This window comes from Myotis daubentonii, chromosome 10 (assembly GCF_963259705.1).
Source record: "Myotis daubentonii chromosome 10, mMyoDau2.1, whole genome shotgun sequence".
Taxonomy (NCBI): domain Eukaryota; kingdom Metazoa; phylum Chordata; class Mammalia; order Chiroptera; family Vespertilionidae; genus Myotis; species Myotis daubentonii.
The window spans coordinates 13,461,601-13,482,693 of record NC_081849.1 but is presented as its reverse complement, the minus strand read 5'-3'; the positions used below and the strand labels follow the sequence as shown (position 1 = coordinate 13,482,693).

At 40.7% G+C, this 21,093-nt stretch overlaps 1 protein-coding gene across 1 annotated transcript; it reads right to left on the bottom strand.

The window, feature by feature from the left end:
- Positions 1-260: 260 nt before the first annotated feature.
- LOC132211321 (leucine-rich repeat-containing protein 37B-like) lies at positions 261-6,401 on the bottom strand. Its single transcript, XM_059656050.1, has 5 exons — positions 6,331-6,401; positions 4,787-4,858; positions 4,086-4,160; positions 1,259-1,374; positions 261-400 (listed from the first exon to the last, which is right to left on the bottom strand). Exons 1-5 carry the CDS (start codon positions 6,348-6,350, stop codon positions 261-263), a joined length of 423 nt encoding a protein of 140 aa, XP_059512033.1. The 5' UTR covers positions 6,351-6,401.
- Between the last annotated feature and the right edge of the window lie 14,692 nt (positions 6,402-21,093).

The following is a 21,093-nucleotide window of genomic DNA, read 5'->3' as shown; positions in this document are numbered from 1 at the left end:
TACTTGGGCGCTGCCTCCACAGATGCCAGCTCCATAACAGACGGCTCTAAGCAGAACAAACAATATGTCTACCCTCGCTCTGTGCTTAAGATTTAGGCAGGCCCTCGGGATGTACGTTAAGAGACTTGCCAGGTTGTGTGCCACTGTGGAATGTTCACTAAATCTATGGAATAATACTTGGGGTTCTAAAATACTGAAGGGAAAAAATAACTTTTGTCAGATGCCCACTTTGCTATCATTTCATAACATTTTTTATATTTTCAGCTGTACTTGGGGAACCATCCCAAGATTCTGACTGTGTGAAGGTCAAGTGTGCCATTGTGCAGCTGGTACACAAGAATTTTCAGAAGAATTAAAAGTAATGCTGGTGGTGATAAGGGTGAGAAGTGGAGGTAACGTCCTGGGAAAGAGCATGGGCTTGCGGAGAGCCCAAAACTGGGAGCTAGAGGCCTGGGCACGCGGTGACAGCTCTTAGCCCTTTCTGATCTTGTTTTTACTCACCTTTAACGGAGATTAAAATGCCTAATCTGCCCACTTTGGGGCAGAAGGGAGTAATATCATTGGTCAAAACATTGTTTTGAAAAATAAGCAACATTGACTTCATATAAGTAGCATAGATCACTGATGGAAACTTGTATTTAACCTCTCTGGGCGTAAAAGCACATTTTGGAAGTTATCAAGTAGCTGCCAATAAACCTAATGTGGAGAAAAATACTTAAAAGCACACGCCTGTTTGGTGGATAGAAAACCTTGTGCTTCAGAGCAAGTTCAGAGTTGGACAGTCTAAGAAAGAGCCCCCCCATGCCTTAGAAGGGCTGGGTAGCAGCTTCTGGTGATGGATCCAAAAACTCTCTGGTTCCAAATAAAACTTACATAAAACAGCATCATTTGTACTTTTTTCATAAACTTGCAAAAACAAACAAAATGAAAATGTCTACACTGCAAAGGGTCATTGAAACCTGATGCATACAGAAGAGTTTACAGACTGTGACACACTAATGAACACGTTCTCATTTGGAAGTAAAGCACCCAGCAGAGAGCACCACACACACGAAGTGGCCATTAATGGTAAGACCCTTCCCTTCATCTGACTTTAAGCAAGGAGTAGTTCTTAAAATTTTAGAGTTGACCTCTGATTAAATGAATAAAAATAATACAGTTACTTTATTTGCCTCAAAATGTTTCGTCATTGATTACAAATAAAAAGTGAAAACAAAATAAAAATTAAAAAGTTTATCATCAGGCAATTGAGACTCACCACACGGTGTGTTGGTCACACATTCGGTCTCACAATGCAGTTTGACCGTCTTGGCAACAGCCTCTATATTATTTTTAAATTGGCAGAGGCAGCAGGCCAAACGGTTAGGTAAGATACTATAAATGGAAACATACAGAATTATATTAGTGACAAAGGAGTTACTTGGAAAATAGTTTTTTTAAAAAACTTGAACATACACCTACTATATGACATAGCCATTCCACTTTCAGGCACTTATCAAGAGAAATAGAAGTATATTTCCATAAACAGACTTGTACATAAATATTCACAATAGATTTTTTTGTAATAGTCAAAAATTAGAACAACTCAAATAGCCATCAATGTTGAAAAATACTGATATATCCATTCTTAATGAAATACTATTCAGCAATAAGAAGAAATGAATTATTGATAGTCAAAACAACATTAGGCAAAATATGGACTAATCCTATATAATAAAAGGCTAATATTCAAATCGACCAAATGGCAGAACGACCAGTTGCTATGATATGCACTGACCACCAGGGGGTAGACACTCAACACAGGAGCTTCCCCCTGGTGATCAGTGCACTCCCACAGACAGAATGCCTCTCAGCCAGAAGCTGGGCTTATGGCTGGCGAGCACAGTGGTGGTGTCGGGAGCCTCTTCTGCCTCCACAGCAATGCTATGGATGTCCAAGTGCTAGCTTAGGAACCACTACCTATAGGGAGCCGTCATTTGGGCATCCACCAAGATCTGGGCTGAGAGACACTCCGCTGCCCCACCCCCCTGCCCACTGCACTATTTTCGTGCACTGAGCCTCTAGTCTTAAAATAATCATCTGAATAAAGGAGGCCAGTTAGAAAAGTGTAGATACTATACAATTCATTTATATAAAATTCTAGAAAATGCAAACTAACCTATAGTAACACAAAGCAGATCAGTGTTTGCACAGGAATTGGGGAGGGCAAGGAGGAATGGGAAGGAATCATTATAGAAGGGACATGATGCAGCTTTTTGAGGCTATAGACATTTTGATTTTGATGATGGCTTTGTGGTGTGCAGGAGGCAACCAATCAACCAATTGAAATGTCTCTCTCACATTGATATTTCCCTACTCCCTCTCTCTCTCTCTCTCTTCCTTTTATCCCACTCTCTTCCTCCCTTCTACCCTCACTAAAATTCAATAGGAGAAATATCTCCTGGTGAATATTAAAAAAAGACAAACAAAAGCATACAATCAAAAAACAGTCCAGCCTGCCGGTGTAGTTTAGAGATTGAGAATTGACGTATGAACCAAGAGGTCACGGTTGGATTCCGGGTCAGGGCACAGGCTCGGATACAGGCTCAATCCCCAGCAGGTTACATGCAGGAAGCAGCTGATCAATGATTCCCTCATCATTGAGGTTTCTCTCTCTCTCTCTATCTCTCTCTCTCTCTCTCTCTCTCTCTCTCTCTCTCTGCCTCTCCCTCTCTAAAATAAATAAAAAAATATATTTTTAAAAACTTCTGGTCTTCAGTGATACGTTTAATAGAAGGCACAACCTTGGAAAATACATTTAGTAAACACGTATCTTACAGAAAGGACTTTATATAAAACACTCTTAAAATTCAATAATAAGACAAATGTCAAATTAAAAGGATTTGAACAGACACTCCATTGACAAATATATTTTCACACAGACATTCCACACCATCAGCTATTAGAGAAGTGCAAGTTAAAATCACACTGCAATACAAATGCATTCCTACTAGAAAGGCTAGTTAAAAAAAACAAAACACAGAAATATAAAGATCAGGTGAAAATGTGGAGCAATTGCAACTCTCATCTACCACTGGTGGGAAGGCGAGATGGTACAACCACTTTAGAACACAGTTTATCAGTTTCTTTACTAGTTAGGTATGCACTCAGCATATAATGCAGCAGCCCCACCCTTAGGTATCTTACTCCAAAGCAATGAAAACGTATGTTCACACAAAGACCTGTATGTGAGTATTTTTAGCAACTTAATTCACAATAGCCAAAAAACTAGAAACAGCTCAAATATCCATTACCTGATTACTACAGGAACAAACTAGTATATACACACAATTGGAATACTACGCAGCAATAAAAAAAGAAATGTACTACTGATAGATGCAACAACTTAGATGGATCTCAAAAGGATCATGCTACATGAAAGAAGCCAAACACAAAAAGCTACATTCTACATCAAGCCCATGGCCACATGCCTCATTTATTTGGACCGTGTTAGCCTTTGAGTTTGACACACTTGCTCTACATGATTTCATTTATAAGACACTCTGTAAAAGGCACGACTATAACAATAAAAAATCAGACCAGTGCTTGACAGGAGCTGGTGGTGGGAGGAGGACCTGAATGCAAAGAAATATGAGGGCACCCTAGCCGGCTTGGCTAAGTGGATAGAGCATCAGCCTGTGGACTGAAGGGTCCCAGGTTTGATTCCGGCCAAGGGCACATGTCGGGGTTGTGGGCTCATTCCCCAGTACGGGGTGTGCAGGAGGCAGCCAATCAATGATTCTCTCTCATCACTGATGTTTCTATCTCTCTCTCCTTCTCCCTTCCTCTCTGAAATCAATAAAGAAATATATTTAAAAAAAAGAAATATGAGGGGCCCTTTGGGGATGATAAAAGTGTTCTGGATCTCTAAGATGATGGTGGTACATTTATCAAGACTATACATTTATCAAAACTCACTAAACTGTACGCTTTAAAAGAGACAATTATTTTAAATACAAATTATACCTCAATAAACCTGACTTTGAAAATAAAAAAGCCAACCCAAAAGAACTAAGTGAAAATAAATATAAGAAAAATCAACTTACAGTTTCCCTAACTCAGGAGCTGTCATGAGAATGTTATCAAGTGTTGTAAACGTCACTTGTGTTGTTCCCATGTCTCTGAAGGAGAAAGACCAAACATGCATGATATGAACCCAAAGACTAAAATTGTATTCTTGAAAAGGCACTTAACAACATCCGTTTACTTAAATTCTGGCTTCTCTGTCAAGCCAGCTCCATAATTCAAGGTGCCTTAGTTTACTTTCCATACATAATCATTTTAGAGAGCTCTTCTTGAAGAAATTTAAATGTATTGCATCATCAAATTATTGTATTTTCATCATCAAATTAATGACTTAGGTGAACAGTACAATGTGATATTTTGTTTTTGTGTTACCATCATCCTACTTCTCATTCTCTGTTCCAATCACTATTTGATCATTCTTTTTAAAAAGCACAGAATGTACAACTTATTACTTTTCTCTTTCGGAGATCCATGGTATTTCCTCAGGCAACTACATGTTTCATGTCAGAATGTGTTTTTCAACCCTGTTCCCTTCCTCTGCTGGCTGTCTTGCCCTTGTACAGTCTTTCTTATCACTTTTATGTGCCAATAAATCATTTTTGAGAATAACCAAGTTAAAATTTTAATTACCAGTTCCTTATCAAAATGCAAAATAGTTCATCTTTGACAAAAGTAAGAACAGAAATCATCTCAGGAGCCATGAAATTGTTGCAATACTTACAAATATTTCAATGCTGGCAAATTAAAAAGATAAGGATCTTGAACCGTCATCAGAGGATTTTCATGTACAATTCTGAAAAATGCAATAGAATTAAAATTGTCTGCATTTTTAATAACTGCCATGAAAGTTTATATTCATTTTGTTGGTTCAGAATATGAAGGTTGAAAAGAATTATTTTCTGTCTATTCCCAGAGATCACTCTTAGAATCTGTAAAGCATTCTTTTTGTTGTTGTTAATCTCACCCGAAGATATTTTTTCCACTTCCTTTTTTTAGAGAGAGTGAGAGAGAAAAAAAACACACCGATGTAAGAGAGACACATCGGTTGGTTGCCTCTACCACATGACCCAGTGAGGGCCAGGAATAGAACCCAGAACTCAGCTATGTGCCCTTGACCAGGTATCGAACCCGCAACCCCTTGTTGTATGGGCCAATGCTCCAACCACTGTATAACACGGGCCAGGGCTATAAAGGATTCATTATTGGGGAACTACCCAAGTCTCTGAATGATAAAGTGGAGAAGAGAAAGTAAAAAAAAAAAAGAGGAAAAAAGTAGATAGCTAAGAAAAATATACTGAAGAACCTTTCAGATTGAAAACCCATTAATGACTATGCTGATAGGAAGCTCCTGCTCTACAGGAAATACCATTTCTTTTTTCTTTTTTATATTTCTTTATTGATTTCAGAGAGGAAGGGAGAGGAGAGAGAGAGATAGAAACATCAATGATGAGAGAATCATTGATCGGCTGCCTCCTGCACAACCCCTGCTGGGGATCAAGCCTGCAACCCAGGCATGTGCCCTTAGCCAGTATTGAACCAGGGACCCTTCAGTCCGCAGGCCGATGCTCTATCCACTGAGCTAAGCTGGCTAGTGCAAGGAATTACCATTTCTAATGTCCTCATAATTCAAGGTGCTATTTTTTCATCTCCAGAAATTTTTAATAATCCAGTGTAAACCATCCAGTTAAAGAAAAATATAGACCTAATTCTTTGGTTTTGGAGCCACAAATGGGATAGATGTAAGAGGAACTGGTGAAAGCCATGCTCCTATCACATACTCCTATGTGTATTCTTGCATCACAGGCTTTCTTATAATGTATGTAATCACCTATTTACTTCTCAATTTCTTGACTATTAGTGCCTGACATTTATTAGGAATTTAATGGGTGTTTGTTTCAAAAATAAATAATATTTTGATTACATATCAGTCAAATAAATTTCTTAATTGACACAAACTTTTATTCCCAGTGCTGAAATAAATTTTCCTCTCAATTCAGTATTACCGCGCGCCCCCACCCCACACGTCTTGAAAGCAAACAAGCCCATGCCAAAGTCAGTGCTGGCAAAGCAGAGCATGGCATATACCAGTTAGACAAGTCTCTTGGTCTCTTTGCACTTTAGTTTCCTCATTTAAAAAAGAAAAAAAAAGAATGGCTCTTAAGCCATCCTTCTCGAGTTCAAACTGAGCTTATACCCAGCCAAACAATCACTGTAAGAAGTTTTTACACATAGCTTTTACATGTGTTCATCAACTATTTCACTTACAACTTGTGTAATAGCTGCATTCCATGCCAGGTCTGAAATGTTCCAAAGTTCACTTTTGTGATTAAATTGCACCCAAGATTTCTATCAAAAAAGACACAAGCAAAAGAAGAGGACAAATTCTTTCAGATCACTTATCCTTTAGCAGAGATTCTAATTTATATATGATAAAACAACCTCAATACTCCCTCTGTACACTAAAATTCTTACTATGGGAGATATTGCTTATGGTTTATGCTTTCATGTTTATACATGTGGTGAATTAGATACAAAAGATGTTTGTATTAAACTGATCTATATTTCTCTGAAAAGAGGTTACACAACCTCAAGACTATTGACATTTTGGGCTAGATAATTCTTGATTATGGGGAACTGTCCTTTGCCTTGAACAATAATTCTGGACTCTGCCACTAGATGGCAGTAGGAAATCTACAGTTCTGACAACTCAAACTCTGGCTAATGCCAAGTGTCACCTGGTTCAAAATCACCCTGGTTGAGAACCACTGCTATAGAATGGTTCATTCTGTTTTTAACTGTTTGAGGTAACTCCATACTGTCTTCACAGTGGCTATACCAGTCTGCATTCCCAGCAGCAGTGCAGGAGGGTTCCTTTTTCTCCACATTCTCACAAGCACTTGTCATTTGTAGATTTGTTGATGATACCATTCTGATAGGTGTGAAATGTTATCTCATTATTGTTTTGATTTGCACCTCTCCAGTAATTAGTGACTTTGAACATGTTTTCATATGTCTCTGGGCCATCCATATGTCCTCTTCTGAAAAGTGTCTATTTAGACCCGTTGCCCATTTTTGTTGGATTATTTATCTTCCCTTTGTTAAGGTATATGAGTTCTCTGTAAATTTTGGAGATTTTGCCCTTACTGGAAAAATCATTGGCAATTATGTTCTCCCATGCACTGGGCTTTTTTGTTGTTTTGTTCATGGTTTCTTTTGCTGTGCAGATAGAATGGCTCATTCTGAATGTGACAGAATTCTCACACTAATCTATGCTAGTCACAAATAGGAGTTGCTACATAACTTTAGTAGTTTTCTAGTAATAAAATTTTCATCTTACTTCAGAATAAACAACAAAGAGGTTTACAATTATGTTTTATGAAATCCATAAAAACAATGAGGTTATATTTATCACTTACATATATTGCAAAAGAGGTAATGAATCAAATGCATTCTTTTCAATGAATTTTATCTTATTGCCGGACAAGTCCCTAGAAAAAGTGAACGAAAAACAGTGTTTAATTACTTCTTAGTATCTAATTAGTAGGAATACCTGGTAGAGGTTAGAATAGTATTGAATACACAGGTTTAGTCTAAACTGAAAACCTTAAGAATTGTGATTTGAACCATCCAGAACCCATTATGCTGCCCTCATTCAAAAGTCTCACCATCAGGATCTTCATAAATACAACATACAACTATAGATCTTGATACATTTTGAAGGTATTTATTCCTGAGAGCAGAAGAATTGATTAGAAGACCCTTTGTGGTCTCATCAAATTTAGATTATGAGCTCAAAGTTTATATCTTCATGTACATTTATAAATTTCTTACATTAAAGAAAATAGTCTCACATCTACACACCTTCCTGGTTTACTTCTGTGTTTTAGGCAAATTCAATACCAGAAGAAATAAAAGATGCTTTTTCACATAACTTAAAAGTAAACGACTGCTCTAAATAATACAGAACTTTGAACTAATACAGAACGTTGAATTAATGATACTAATATACTAATAGAAATTGACTTATTTTACATTGTTTTAATACCCATGAATTTAATGGCTTCAGTTGTACAGTGGTCGGACAAAAGACCACAACATAGTGCGGGGTTTTTATTTGAAAACACCATCCCTTGTCTATAATTGACTGTCTTATTTCCATTGATTCCACTTTAGTCCCTCACTTTTCTCCTGGAAGGGTGTAACAGTCTTCTAACTGGTGTTTCCACCTATAATCTCCCCCTGCTAAACCATCCTGCACACAGTCACCAGATTAACACTCCAGAAGTGGTTCTCAAATACCAGCTAGCAACACTAGGGAACTTATTGGAAGATGGAAATTCTCCATACGACCCTGGATCAACTGAATTAGTAACTGGGGGTACAGCTTGAGTTTTAACAAGCCCTCCAAGTGACTCTGTTTTCGGCTAAAGTTTCTCCTCAAGCAATGGTGTGATAACATGTTACTTGGCATTCAAAACTCCAGAAGATCTGGCACTAATCTCCTCCTCCCCCTACGTGTACTCTACAGCTACTCAAGGTATATTTTCCCAGGCTCCTTTTGCAAGCTTATTCTACCCAAGATGTCTATCCATTGATCCCCCAAAGCCCTTCCAGGTCCTGTTCAAGCAGCATTGCTCTACTGACATCTTTGCTGATCCAGCGTCAAGCCTTTTTTCCCTCTGCTGTGACCAAAACCAATTTATATATGCATTTCCTACAATATTTCAGTAGAGTTACTTTTGCATCCTATTTCCTCTGAGTACAAACTCCTTAAAGTATTGACTCTGTCTTGATCATCAGCATTGTCTACTGCCATGCGAACAGGTGCAAAGTGAAATATTTATCAAATAAACAAATAGCTGGGAAGTAGAGAGAAAAATGACTTTTAAAAGAAATGTAGTTTTATTATTTCATGGCTCCCTCTTGTGTGCCACTGCAGCACGTAGTCTTACATTTAGTACTTGTGCTCTATGGTTTTAGTTGATACGTTTATTTTCCCTATGAGGGCATGAATTATCAGAAGGGTAGGCACCGTGACGTACCTATCTTGTGCCTATAGTTCTAGGTACATTGCTTGGCATTTTCTGTTTTAGCTTGCTTATTGATTGGCATTTTTTAATGGATGGAAATACTTTATGCTAGCATGAAATAGTTAGCTTACAAAGTATTTCACACTAGAAGTAATGAATGACCTAACCAATTGAGCAGTTATTTACTTCATTTTATTTCCTCCAAACTGTATGGAAGGTTTGGAAGCGAGATAGCAAGAAGACCAATATAAAAGTGGATGTCCCTCTGAAGTTTGAAAGGCTTGATAATACAAATGACTATTTTTAGTGGCATGTGAGGCTCTTTATACCTACTTGCCTGGAGCCTTCCATATTTGCAGAAAGAATCCATTTGCTCAATAGCATCATTAATTAGCCTAATAAGGATTAATGACATAAACAGCTCTGGGTGCCATGGACAAAGAATCCTAGTTGAGTTTTTATAGTAAAGAACATCTCCCTATTTCTATGTAAATAGAATAATAGGCAAGCATTTCTTCCTTGACAAGGAGGCTGAAGAGATTTTTATTTTGTAATTAGTGAAGTCAGGGGCATTTCTGATATACTTAGTTAGTGGAGACATTTCTAACAATACCACTTAACCATCATTTACTTTTAGTAGTGGTATAAAAATTCCTGCATTGAAATCGTCAACAACAGTCTGCTCTCTTTGTAATTTAATATGCTCTTAATAATATTGTTTACATAATTCATCTGCTTAAACATTTAATGTGTAAATGTTAATCTAATTTAGATTTAATTATCAAAAAATTATGGGTTAATGGCATTCAAATTAATGTAAATGCTTTATATTTTCTTGTCCTATAGGAGGCAATTTGAGGTTAAGCTAAATTCCTCTCATTTTACCAAATCAACATTTTAAAACCTTTTATGTAAAGGCCGGACAGTAAATATTTTAGGCTTTGCCGGCCACAAATAGTTTGTCTTCCATATTTCTCTTCATTTTTTTTTTCTTTCAAAGCTATTTAAAAATGTGAAAATCCTTCTTAACTTACTTGCTGTAAGAAACAAACAATCTGGGGAAGGAGGGAGGCGGCCGGGGAGAGGTAAATGGGGGGAAAAGGATACTTATGTAATACGTTAAAAAATAAAGAATTTAAATTAAAAATTAAAAAAGAAACAAGCAGTCATAGGCCCAATTTGATCCATGGGCCCTAAACGAACTGTAAATATAAGCAGACCGTATATGAACACTTACATAACAAGACTCATATGGGTGTTTATCATTACTCAGACCTCATCACCACTTTTACTCCATACCTGAAGAGTTTTTCCTATCAATATTTTGTCTAGAGGACAAAACTGAAACTGAAAATGCATAGGAGATACTAAATGCTAGAAATGAGCTACATAGACTTATGGAATTGTAGAATTTCATTGCTGGGAGAAATTGTAGAAATTATTTCATGTGAGACCCTTATTTATTTTATAGATAATATAACTAAAAAACTCATAAATAAATACAATTAACTTACAAATACTTCAGGGAATCGAGGCCTTCAAATGAATCTTTACGTAATTCTTTCAGATTATTGCCACTGAGATTTCTGAAAAATGAAAAGGTTATTTCTGGATCAAAATGCAAAACAACTACAACTATTTACTGCAGAGAAATATATATGGGGAAACCCAGGTAATGGTGCCCGTGAAAACCCTAATTTTTATTTAATTGAAGGACGATAATCTGTTTTGTTTTATTCAAAACTTTCTTTTCCCATCCTCTTTTGCAAACAATAGAGCATTCAAAAATTGATTCACTTTCTTTACTCAGCTTTCTTTCTTTCTTTTCAAAAAACTTACGAATATTTGAAATGATATCTATCTAGTTAATACATATATATGTGTATGTGTGTATGTATGTATATGGGTATATATATGTAATATACAAACACAGACACACACACACACACACACACACACACACTCACTCTATAGGGCTAGTGCACAAAATTCATGCATAGGTACGGTCCATATGCTTGGCTGGCAATCAGGGCTAATTAGGGCCTTCTAGCTACCTGGCTGGAACCTCCATTCCCTGGTTGCTGGCTGCTGGCCAGAGGCTTCCTTCGTTTCGCACCACCCCCTGATGGTCAGCGCATGTCATAGCAAGCCATTGGTCTCCCAGTAAAACTCCCTCAGTGACAACTTGCATATTAGGCTTTTATATATAGGGATATTCATTTTCATATTATCCTATATAATAAAAGCCTAATATGCTAAGTAGTTGTCCGATTGTCCATTCAACCAATCAAAGCATAATATGCTAATGATATGCAACGACTGCTCAACTGCCCGCTATGATGTGCACTGACCACCAGGGGGCAGACTCTCCGACAAGTAGGTTAGTTTGTTGCTGGGGTCTGACCTATTGGGACTGAGCGAGATAGGCTGGACATGCTCTGGAGCCCTCCCACGGTCCCTCGCTGGCTGGCCAACCTCCTACATCCCTCCCCAGCCCCGATGGTGCACAGGTGGGGTCTCTTGGCCTGGCCTGCACCCTCTCACAATCTGGGACCCCGTGGGGGATGTCGGAGAGCCCGTTTCGGCCCAATCCTGCAGGCCAGGCCGAGGGACCCCACTGGTGCATGAATTCATGCACCGGGCCTCTAGTATACTTATAAACCCCTTGAAAAATCGCATAATTTATCTACGTTGTTCTTGAGCCTGTAATCCTGGCACATAAAACAGTTCCTGGCACGTAGCAGATGTTCCATAAATACTTTTTCCATGATTTCAGAAAATGACAAACATCATTTTCAGTCTACTACTTTTATTTAAAATAAATCATGAGAATAAGCACAGCTTTATAGGCAAGGAAATGTCTTTCTTCCCCCCTACATTTGTGACTCTTAACTTTGGAGACAAGAGCCCTGTGAGAATTTCATAGAAGCTATGGACCCTTTCCCTAGAAAACTGCACTTTCTTGAATACATGCAAAAGTGTGCATGTAATTTCCATTTGTTGATTATCCCTTCAGGGCAGAGGTCGGGGAATAGGATTGTATGGTCTGAATTCAGGGGGCCAAACCTGAATCGCAAATAAAATTACATCTTTATTTTCACAAAGCTTTACCTGAAATTTGCATTGCCCGGCATTGTGAATGTAGGCAACAGACCATAGTAGATTAGCAGTACAGTAGTTCATTGGGTCTTCAGTAAAATCACAGAGGTTTTCATATAACATATTGGTTGCAGATATCTCAAAATACCATTTATTCACATCACTCCATTGAAGTTATAACAGTTATTAGATCAACCACTATAGCTTGTGCTAATTAATATAAGAGGAGTAGATTTGCCATGGCTGGTTTTTCTTAGTGGTTAGAGTGTTGGCCAAAAGACCAAAAGATCATGGTTTCAATTCCCAGTCAAGGGTACATACCTTGGTGGTAAGTTCAATCCCTGGCCCCAAACCAGCAGGAGGCAGTCATTTGATATCTATTTCTCATCTCTCTCTCTCTCTCTCTCTCTCTCTCTCTCTCTCTCTCTCTCCCTCTCTCTCTCTCTCTCTCCCTCTTTCCACTCTCTCTGAAAAATATTAATGGAAAAAATCTTCAGACAAGGATTAAATAAAAATGTAAAAAAGAGAAGTAGTATCAATATTTAATTGCTTTAATTTAAAAATATATTTTTATTGATTTTACAGAGGAAAGAAGAGGTAGAATTAGAGAGAGATCCATCAATGATGAGAGAGAATCATTGATCAGCTTCCTCCTGCACAGCCCACACTGGGGATTGAGCCTGCAACCAGACATATCCTCAATGGGAATCTCACCATGACTTCGAGGTTCATAGGCTGACCACTGAGCCATGCTGGCTGGCCATTCAAAAATCTATTCTTAAAAAATATTTTAGTTCTAGCTGGTTTGGCTCAGTGGATAGAATGTCTGCCTATGGACCAAAGGTCCCGGGTTCAGTTCTGGTCAAGGGCACATACCTTGGGTTGCAGGCTCTTCTCCAGCCCAAGCCCTGCTCGGGCCCCGTGCAAGAAGCAACCAATCAATGTGTCTCTCTCACATTGATATTTCTCTCTGTCTTTACCTCTCTCTTACACTCTCTCTAAAAATCAAAGGGAAAATATCCTCAGGTGAGGATTAAAAAAAGAATAATCATAGAAAAATAAAAAATGTTTTTAAATATGCATTTTAATAATACATTTCCTTATTTTCATAGGTACTTTAACTTATAAATCTTTTAAAAACATAGTCCTCAAGAATATAGGCTTCTGCAGATCACCAAATTCCTTACCATTTGGGAGGACAAATGGTAAGAAATGGTGCACTGGGGGCCCATTGACTCTAAGTTAGGAACCTCTCCTTTACAAAGTATAAATCTCAAGCTGACTTAGAAATCTTCAAACCTGCCTGGCCAGCACGGCTCAGTGTGTGAATGTCAACCTAGGAAGCAAGAGGTCACGGTTGATTCCCAGTAGAGGTACATGCCCAGGTTGCGGGCTCAATCCCCGGTGTGGAGTGTGCAGAAGGCAGCCGATCAATGGATTCTCTCTCATCGTGGATGTTTCTATCTCTCTCTCTCCCTCTTCATTTATGAAATGAAAAAAAAATTATTTTTAAGAAACTAATGTTCAATAAATATATAAAGGTATCTGAATTCACAAGTAATCAGAAAAATTCAAACTTAGGTGGGACCACCTTTATTCACCCATTAATCAGCCAAAAACATGGAGACTATCCAGTTGTGGAAGGACAGAAGAAAATAAATAGTGTAGTTGCCCACTTATTGGAGTATAAGTGGCCATAATTTCTTTGAGGGCAATTAAATGTTGTATCAATATAGTTTCACCCCAATAATTTCATTTCTAAATATCTAGTCTACATAAATATCTGCCCATGATCCCAAAGATGTATGCACAAGAATGTATGTTGCATCAAATACATGTAACAGGAAAACTGGACATAATCTAAATATCCAACAATAGGGGGATTATTAAAATATGGAATATTATGAAATAGTTTAAATGAACTGGCTAACCCTCTCTCTATCAAGAAGGAAGCACGTGTAAGGTAATTTATAAGGGGAAAGTATCAAGTGGTAGGATGTTATCAATTATGTAACAAAAAAGATATGAAAATCACATAATATTCCTATTTTACTTTCTGTAAATATGTATGTAGGCAAACGCGTGGAAAGGGATATGTAAGAAAATATAGTAAACAGTTAGCAGTTACCTTCAGGTGGGGATGAGGCCCAAGCAGGGTTTTCACTATACCTGCTATCTCATTTTTATATATTTAAAAAATTATCATGTCCTACCTGTTATAATGGAAAATAAGTTTAAATTGACTCTGATTTTAAAGACGGCCTACCAAATTTAATTTTTTTAAATGTACAGAATTGCAATCAATAGACACTGATTTGGGATACAGAGGGGGAAATACCTTTTCTCAGAGCTACTGACCTCAATATTCTGGACCAAGAAGGATCTTACAATGCAGTTAGCTTTTTTAAATTCACTTATGGCCGAAACCGGTTTGGCTCAGTGGATAGAGCATCGGCCTGCGGACTGAAGGGTCCCAGGTTCGATTCCGGTCAAGGGCATGTACCTGGGTTGCGGGCACATCCCCAGTGGGAGATGTGCAGGAGGCAGCTGATCGATGTTTCTCTCTCATCGATGTTTCTAACTCTCTATCTCTCTCCCTTCCTCTCTGTAAAAAATCAATAAAATGTATTTTTTTTTAAAAAAAATAAATAAATAAATAAATAAATAAATTCACTTATGGAGAGACTATACTCACAGTTTCTCAACCAAATGGTAGGGCTTCCATGTATCTTTACCAATGTAAGAAATAGCGTTTCCTTGTAAGTTTCTGCAAAGAAACAGTTAATATCATTGACTAAGTAAGAAATGAATGAACAAAATAAGTAAAACAATCATGGCAAACTTGATACTCAAAAGCAGGAAACATAGCTTTCCAATTTCCACAACTGTCAGCTTTCCTGTTTGCACAATTAATAAAGATATAATGTGAGCTCCAGTTGGTTTTGCTCAGTGGATAGAGCATCAGCTTGTGGTCTCAAGAGTCCCAGGTTCAATTCTGGTCAAAGGCACATGCCTGGGTTGTGGCTCCATCCCCAGTAGGGGGTTTGCAGTAAGCATCAGATCAATGATTCTCTCTCATCACTGATGTTTCAATCTCTCTCTCCCTTCTTCTCTGAAATCAATAAAATGTATTTTTTTAAAAAACCCACAACAGTGAGAATGTGTCCATGAATTACAAGTGTTTAAAAGAAGCTGTTAAATTCCTGAGGTTCAGTTTCAAACACTAATTCTGTGGATGACTTTGAATCTTTAGCTTTGTCCTCATCCCTCAGCAATAACTTACCTATTCAGTTTACATATTTTTCAGGAAGATCAGAAAAAGTCAGATATCTGTCTGCCCCTCTGTCTAGTGGACACCTCGACTCAAGCTGAAGCCTTCTTGTTGCTTTATGCTCACCAATAAAAGCAGCCCAAACTGAGCTCACCTCCTCAATCTGCCTCTTTCCCAACTGCTGTATGTCCACCTGTCATACTACCATCATTCTCCTCATCATCCAGGACAGACATTTTCCAGGGTCATATTTGATCTTTCTCTTTCCTGTACATCCCATCCTCACTCCAGTCAATTACTAAAGCTTGTCAGTTCTTCCGTTTAGTGTTCCGAGGATATTCGTTCTTCTTCTATCACAACACCCTGATTCAGCGTCTTCTCACTGAACTCCTAGAGTATTCTACTTGGTCTCCCTGAGTCAAGATTTCCTTTCTAGATCACTCTACCTATGGACTCTGAAATAATCCCCCCCCCCTTGTTTTTCTTACTCATCTGTCTTTCTCACTTGAAAACTTTCAATAGGTCTCCTTTTCTCAGTGGAACTTCCAAACCCCTAGAAATGATAGTCAAGAGTTTTCATCATCATAGTTTTCACTACTTCCTAAACCAATTCTTTATAACCAGACTGGTCTATTAAGTCATGAGCATTCCTGTAGCCATGCCTTTGCCCTACTGTACTCACTATTTTACCAAACCATAGCCTCATTTTAAGTCCCAGCTAAAGCTCTGGGTTATCCATGCAGTTTTCCCTGACTTCCATACCCCAATATGTACAGATTCTGCTTTATTATAGCACCTCTGGCCTGTATTTCTTTTAGAACTTACTTATATATCACCTCCTCTTTTATGTATATTCCCTTTCTTCCTACCTACCACTGCCATGTTCCATGGAAAATGTCATACTTCTGTGGCTCCCACAGTACTTAGACCTGGGCTGGGAACAAAATGGGTCATTTATATAGAAAGCCAGGGGACAAAGATAAGTTCTAGATATGACTTGAGGTAGCAAATAATAAAAAACACAAACAGATGTTAGGAACTTGTATAAGTACTATATATATATATATATATATATATATATATATATATATATATATTATATGAACATATATACATATATATTATATATATATATATTAATTCTTCTAAAACTCACAACAATCCTATGTAATGGTAACTATATAATCTTCATTTTACAGGTGAGGAAATTGAGTCTCAGCACTAATAAATGGCATAGTGGTTTCAAACCCAGTCACTCTGGCTGTAGAATCTCTACTCTTAACCACTTTGCTGTATCACCACCAATGAGACTGGGAGAGGGCCATGTTGCTGCAGGTAAAGACCTGGAGCAAAGAGAATGGAGCAAAAGTGGGAGGACAGTAGAGGTTAAGGAAGGAAATGTTAGGGCTAAAACTATGTAAAAATAACATGGACAATTACAAGCAGAAGACTGGTTAAGGGGGAACAATAGTATTAAGAGAATACAGATAAGGAATAGTTGTCAAACAAAGATAAAAACAAAGTCATTCAACATGGTTTGGGGGAGATGAGGAAGGCCCAGGAAGACCTCAAGGAAAAGGCTGCCATGTCAGCCAGGATGCAGAGAGCAAATGAGAAAAGGCAATTCTTACAAGATGGTGAAGGTGCCATTATAGGTGCTGGGCTCTGGTACTGGCACTCTGGTGAGCCTCTGCTTTGAGCCAAAACCAATACATGACAGTGTGCCATTACTGCAGGAACAGATCTCACAAATGTTCATGGTGGCACTCTGTTCAGTCATTGGAGGAACTGTCTCTGATGACTCTGGTGGCTGAGTTATTGTAGCTTCCAGGTCAAATGATAGACCTGTGGCTGTGACTTCAGGAAAGGTCGGCTGCTGAACCTGAACAAGTTCTGGATGTTGAAGTGTCACCTCAGGGTGCTTTGCAGGAGCTGTAGTCTGTTGCAGGGGTGTAGCACCAGTCGCCAGTGTAGACTCTGGAGTGATGGTGAGCTCCAGGTCCACAGGTGGAAAGTTTGGCTGAAGCGCCTGAACAGTCTCTGGCGGTGGAAGTGTCACCGCAGGTTTCAGTGGAGGAGCTGCAGTCTGCTTCAGGGCTGTTGCAGCAGCCCCCAAAGTGTGTTCAGGAGTGATGGTGAGTCCCAGGTCCACAGGTGGAATGGTTGGCCGCTGAGCCTGAACAGACTGAGTTGAGGCTTCTTGTTGGGTTGGAAGCTGAACTATAGCCGTCTGAGGGTTTGGAGAAGGTTCCGTTTTCTCAGGGGCCTCTGCAAGCACCGCTGAGGCATCATGGTTGACAGAAGGAAGTTCTAGGTTTGCAGGATTCTGCTGATCCCAAGACCAGGGCTTGGTGGGCCCCAGGGGGATGGAGGTCAGCAGGTTAGAGTCCATGGCCAACTCCGGAATCGGAGCTGCCTGGACCTGCAGCCACAACAGCTGCCACAGGAACAGGAACCGTGGGGCCCACATGTGCAGCCCGGACATGACAGGCAGAGGTCCGGGGCACAGTGAGCCACCAAGGAGAATGGGGCACGGAGAGTGACCCAGAAGACTGGGGCACAACAGGTGAACCAAAATAATGGAGCACAACAAGCGATCCAGGAGACTGGAGCACAACGAGCGATCCAAAATACTGGGGCACATACACGCAACCCAGAAAAGTGGGATGCAAGTACCTGCGCTGAGCAGGAGCCCAACAATTGGCAGCCATGTCACAATTGGCAGCCATGTCACAATTGGCAGCCATGTCACAATTGGCAGCCCTGTCCTGCATGTGCCCCTTAGCCACCAAGCACCCCTCCCCCACCTCAAGTTCTAACCTTTATTTAGGCAATCTAGATTATTCTTGGGCTGCAGTGCCTACAGAAGAGGGAGCTTTTTCTCCAGAATCATCAGGGACCAAGTGGTTCCTTTCACCTGCAGAAAAGATAACTATCTCCCTCTGGTTCTCCCCTCTCCATTCACAGTGAGGCAGGATTTGGACTACACACTTGGGTGGCCCAGAGCCCAAGATTGGTGGGATGTGGGGAGGGGGTATAAAAGAAGGTGGGGAGGAGGGGAGTGTTATGGGTTGGCTCAGCGAGATAGACCACCGACTCAGAATTTAAATTTAGGAACCTTTATTAAGCTGGCCAGCTGTCTGCAGTCCCAGCACCCGGCCGAAGCAAAGGCGGAACTGCAGCAATGACTACAAGTGTTACAGCCTATTTATTTGCAAAAACTACAAAGTTACAAAGCCTTGTTTACCCAATTTGTTCCCGACACAGTATAGCATTATCACTTTCCTATCTATGTTCTCCGGGAACAGAGAGCACAGTATATTGAGGAGGGACCATGAGACCATATCTCAAGGCCTGACCTGATGTCAGTACCTTCCTATCTGTCTGTTCCAGGAACAGACAGTACAGCGCGCCCCGATATGCAGCCCAATACATTCGCTACTTGTCTTATTGGGAATCAAATCTTTGATTCAGCGTCCTCCTCTAAGATTCTGGAGTATTGGGTGCATAAAACTATTAACTTTACAGCCTGTATCCAAAGGCTGTTGTAGGTCCCCAAGGGCTGGCGAGGTTTCGGCTGCAGGTGGAGTGGGACTGGGGCTCCCAGAGCTTTGTGCCCCAGGGGAACCAGGAGGTTTAGCTGGGGCTGGGTGCTGTGGCTGGCTTGGTCTCTCTGGCTTATCTAGGGGACGCAAGGGGCCAATTGGGTTGAACCACCGGGAAAGAGTCCGGCGTTGAATGGTGAAGAGCTGGCCAGGGCCTCGGCCGCTTACATAGAGTCTTAGTCCCCACGTCTTTCTCCCTTCCCATTGGTCAGTCCACCAGGCGAGAGGCATGAGGAGGACGGGGTTACAATTTCTGATCGTGCAGTTCTTCTTCGGGGCCCCAGGTCGAACCTCTCTGTTCAGACGGAGGAGCTTGTCTGTGGGAGGTTTTTTCCATGGGGCTAGGGTCTCACAACCCCAAGAGGCACAATAGAAGTCACCCTCTCCTCCACAGTTACTACCCCCTTCCCGGGGGCAGACATAATGTCGAGTGTGCCACAATTCTTGTTCTAGGGTTAGGTCTCCGCACCCGTAACACCTGGCTGTGGTGACCCGGGGATGGCCCCAGGAGCCATACCCCGTCGATGCAGTTTTGCTACGGGAATTTCCCCAGTTTTCTCCAAACAATTTACAGAGATCTGTGGGGATGACAGGCGCTCCTGTTCCAACAACAGAGCCTATAACAGTCCCATCAATAGCACGTGTGACCTCCCAAGAGTAATTTCTGGCCGAATGGGGATTTCCCAGGCCCGGCTGCAGGCAGATGAGGAGAGTTAGGAAGAACACCGAGTGAGTCTGACCTTCAACGGGTCTCCGGTCTTCTGGACCCGCCATCCCTCGACGCTGTCGTTTGTTTTCTTAACCTGCGTACGATGGATCCAGTGCCTCTTTCCTGCGACTTTGATGGCGGTTGGAGTGCTCAGCACCACCTGGGAGGGTCCATCCCATCTAGGTTCCAGGCTGCCAGGGTCGTGACGCTTCACCCAAACGAGATCTCCCGGAGAGAAGGCAGGCTGTGTTGGACTGGATCTCAGCACGTCCTCCTCCCGTATGGCTCTCATCGCCCGTCCTGCTGACGAGGCACTGCTCTGCAAAGCCTGTAAGGACTTAAGCAAATTTCAGGTAGATTGTCGGGCAAGCTCTTCCTCCCTTCGGTGGGGAAGAAGAGGTGGTGGCCTGCCTAAATATAATTTCAAAAGGGGTGAGTCCCTTTATGTATGGGGTGCACCTAGCTCTGAGGAGAGCAAAAAGGAAGGAGATTTACCCAGTTTTTGCCAGTCTCTAATTTTAATTTAGTTAATGTTTTCTTTAAGGTCCGATTCATCCTCTCTATACCTGTCCAGAACTCTGTGGCCTATAGACAGAATGCAATTTCCAGGTAACCCTCAGGGCCTCAACTATGGATTGTGTAACTTTGGCGATGAACGCTGGGCCATTATCGGACCCCATGTATAGTGGCAGGCCAAACAGGGGGACAATTTCAGTGAGGAGTTTTCTAACTACTACCTGTGCTGTCTCTGCCTTGGTTGGGTATGCCTCAGGCCAGCCAGAGAAGGTATCAATCAAAGTCTGCAAGTATTTATACCCTCCTTGTCCTCCTGGTATCTCGGTGAAGTCCACTTCCCAGTGTTCTCCAGGGTTCTGTCCTCGGAATCGCTGCCCTGGCGCGGCCACAACAGGGGGCCCTTGGTTTACCTGGGCACATACTTGGCACCTCCTAGCCACATCTTGGGATATTTTCTGGAGCCCTGGGATGTAAAATTCTCTTCCCAGTAGTTCTGATAGCTTCGTTCCCCCCAGGTGGGTGCTCTGGTGGGTCTGGGAAGCAATGGTCAGCCCCAGGGCTACTGGCACTATAGACCTTCCATCTGGCAGGATTAGCCATCCAGCCTCTCCTTCCTGAGCCCCTAGTTTCACAGCTAGCCTCTGCTCCCCCATCACATAAGTAGGCTTCTCTGGGAGCCTTCGTGCTGGCAGGGCTACGAGAACTTCTAGGGGCCCTACTGGACTTTTAGCCACGTCCTTGGCGGTTTGGTCTGCAAGTCGATTTCCCTGTGCTTCGGGACTATCACCCTTCTGGTGC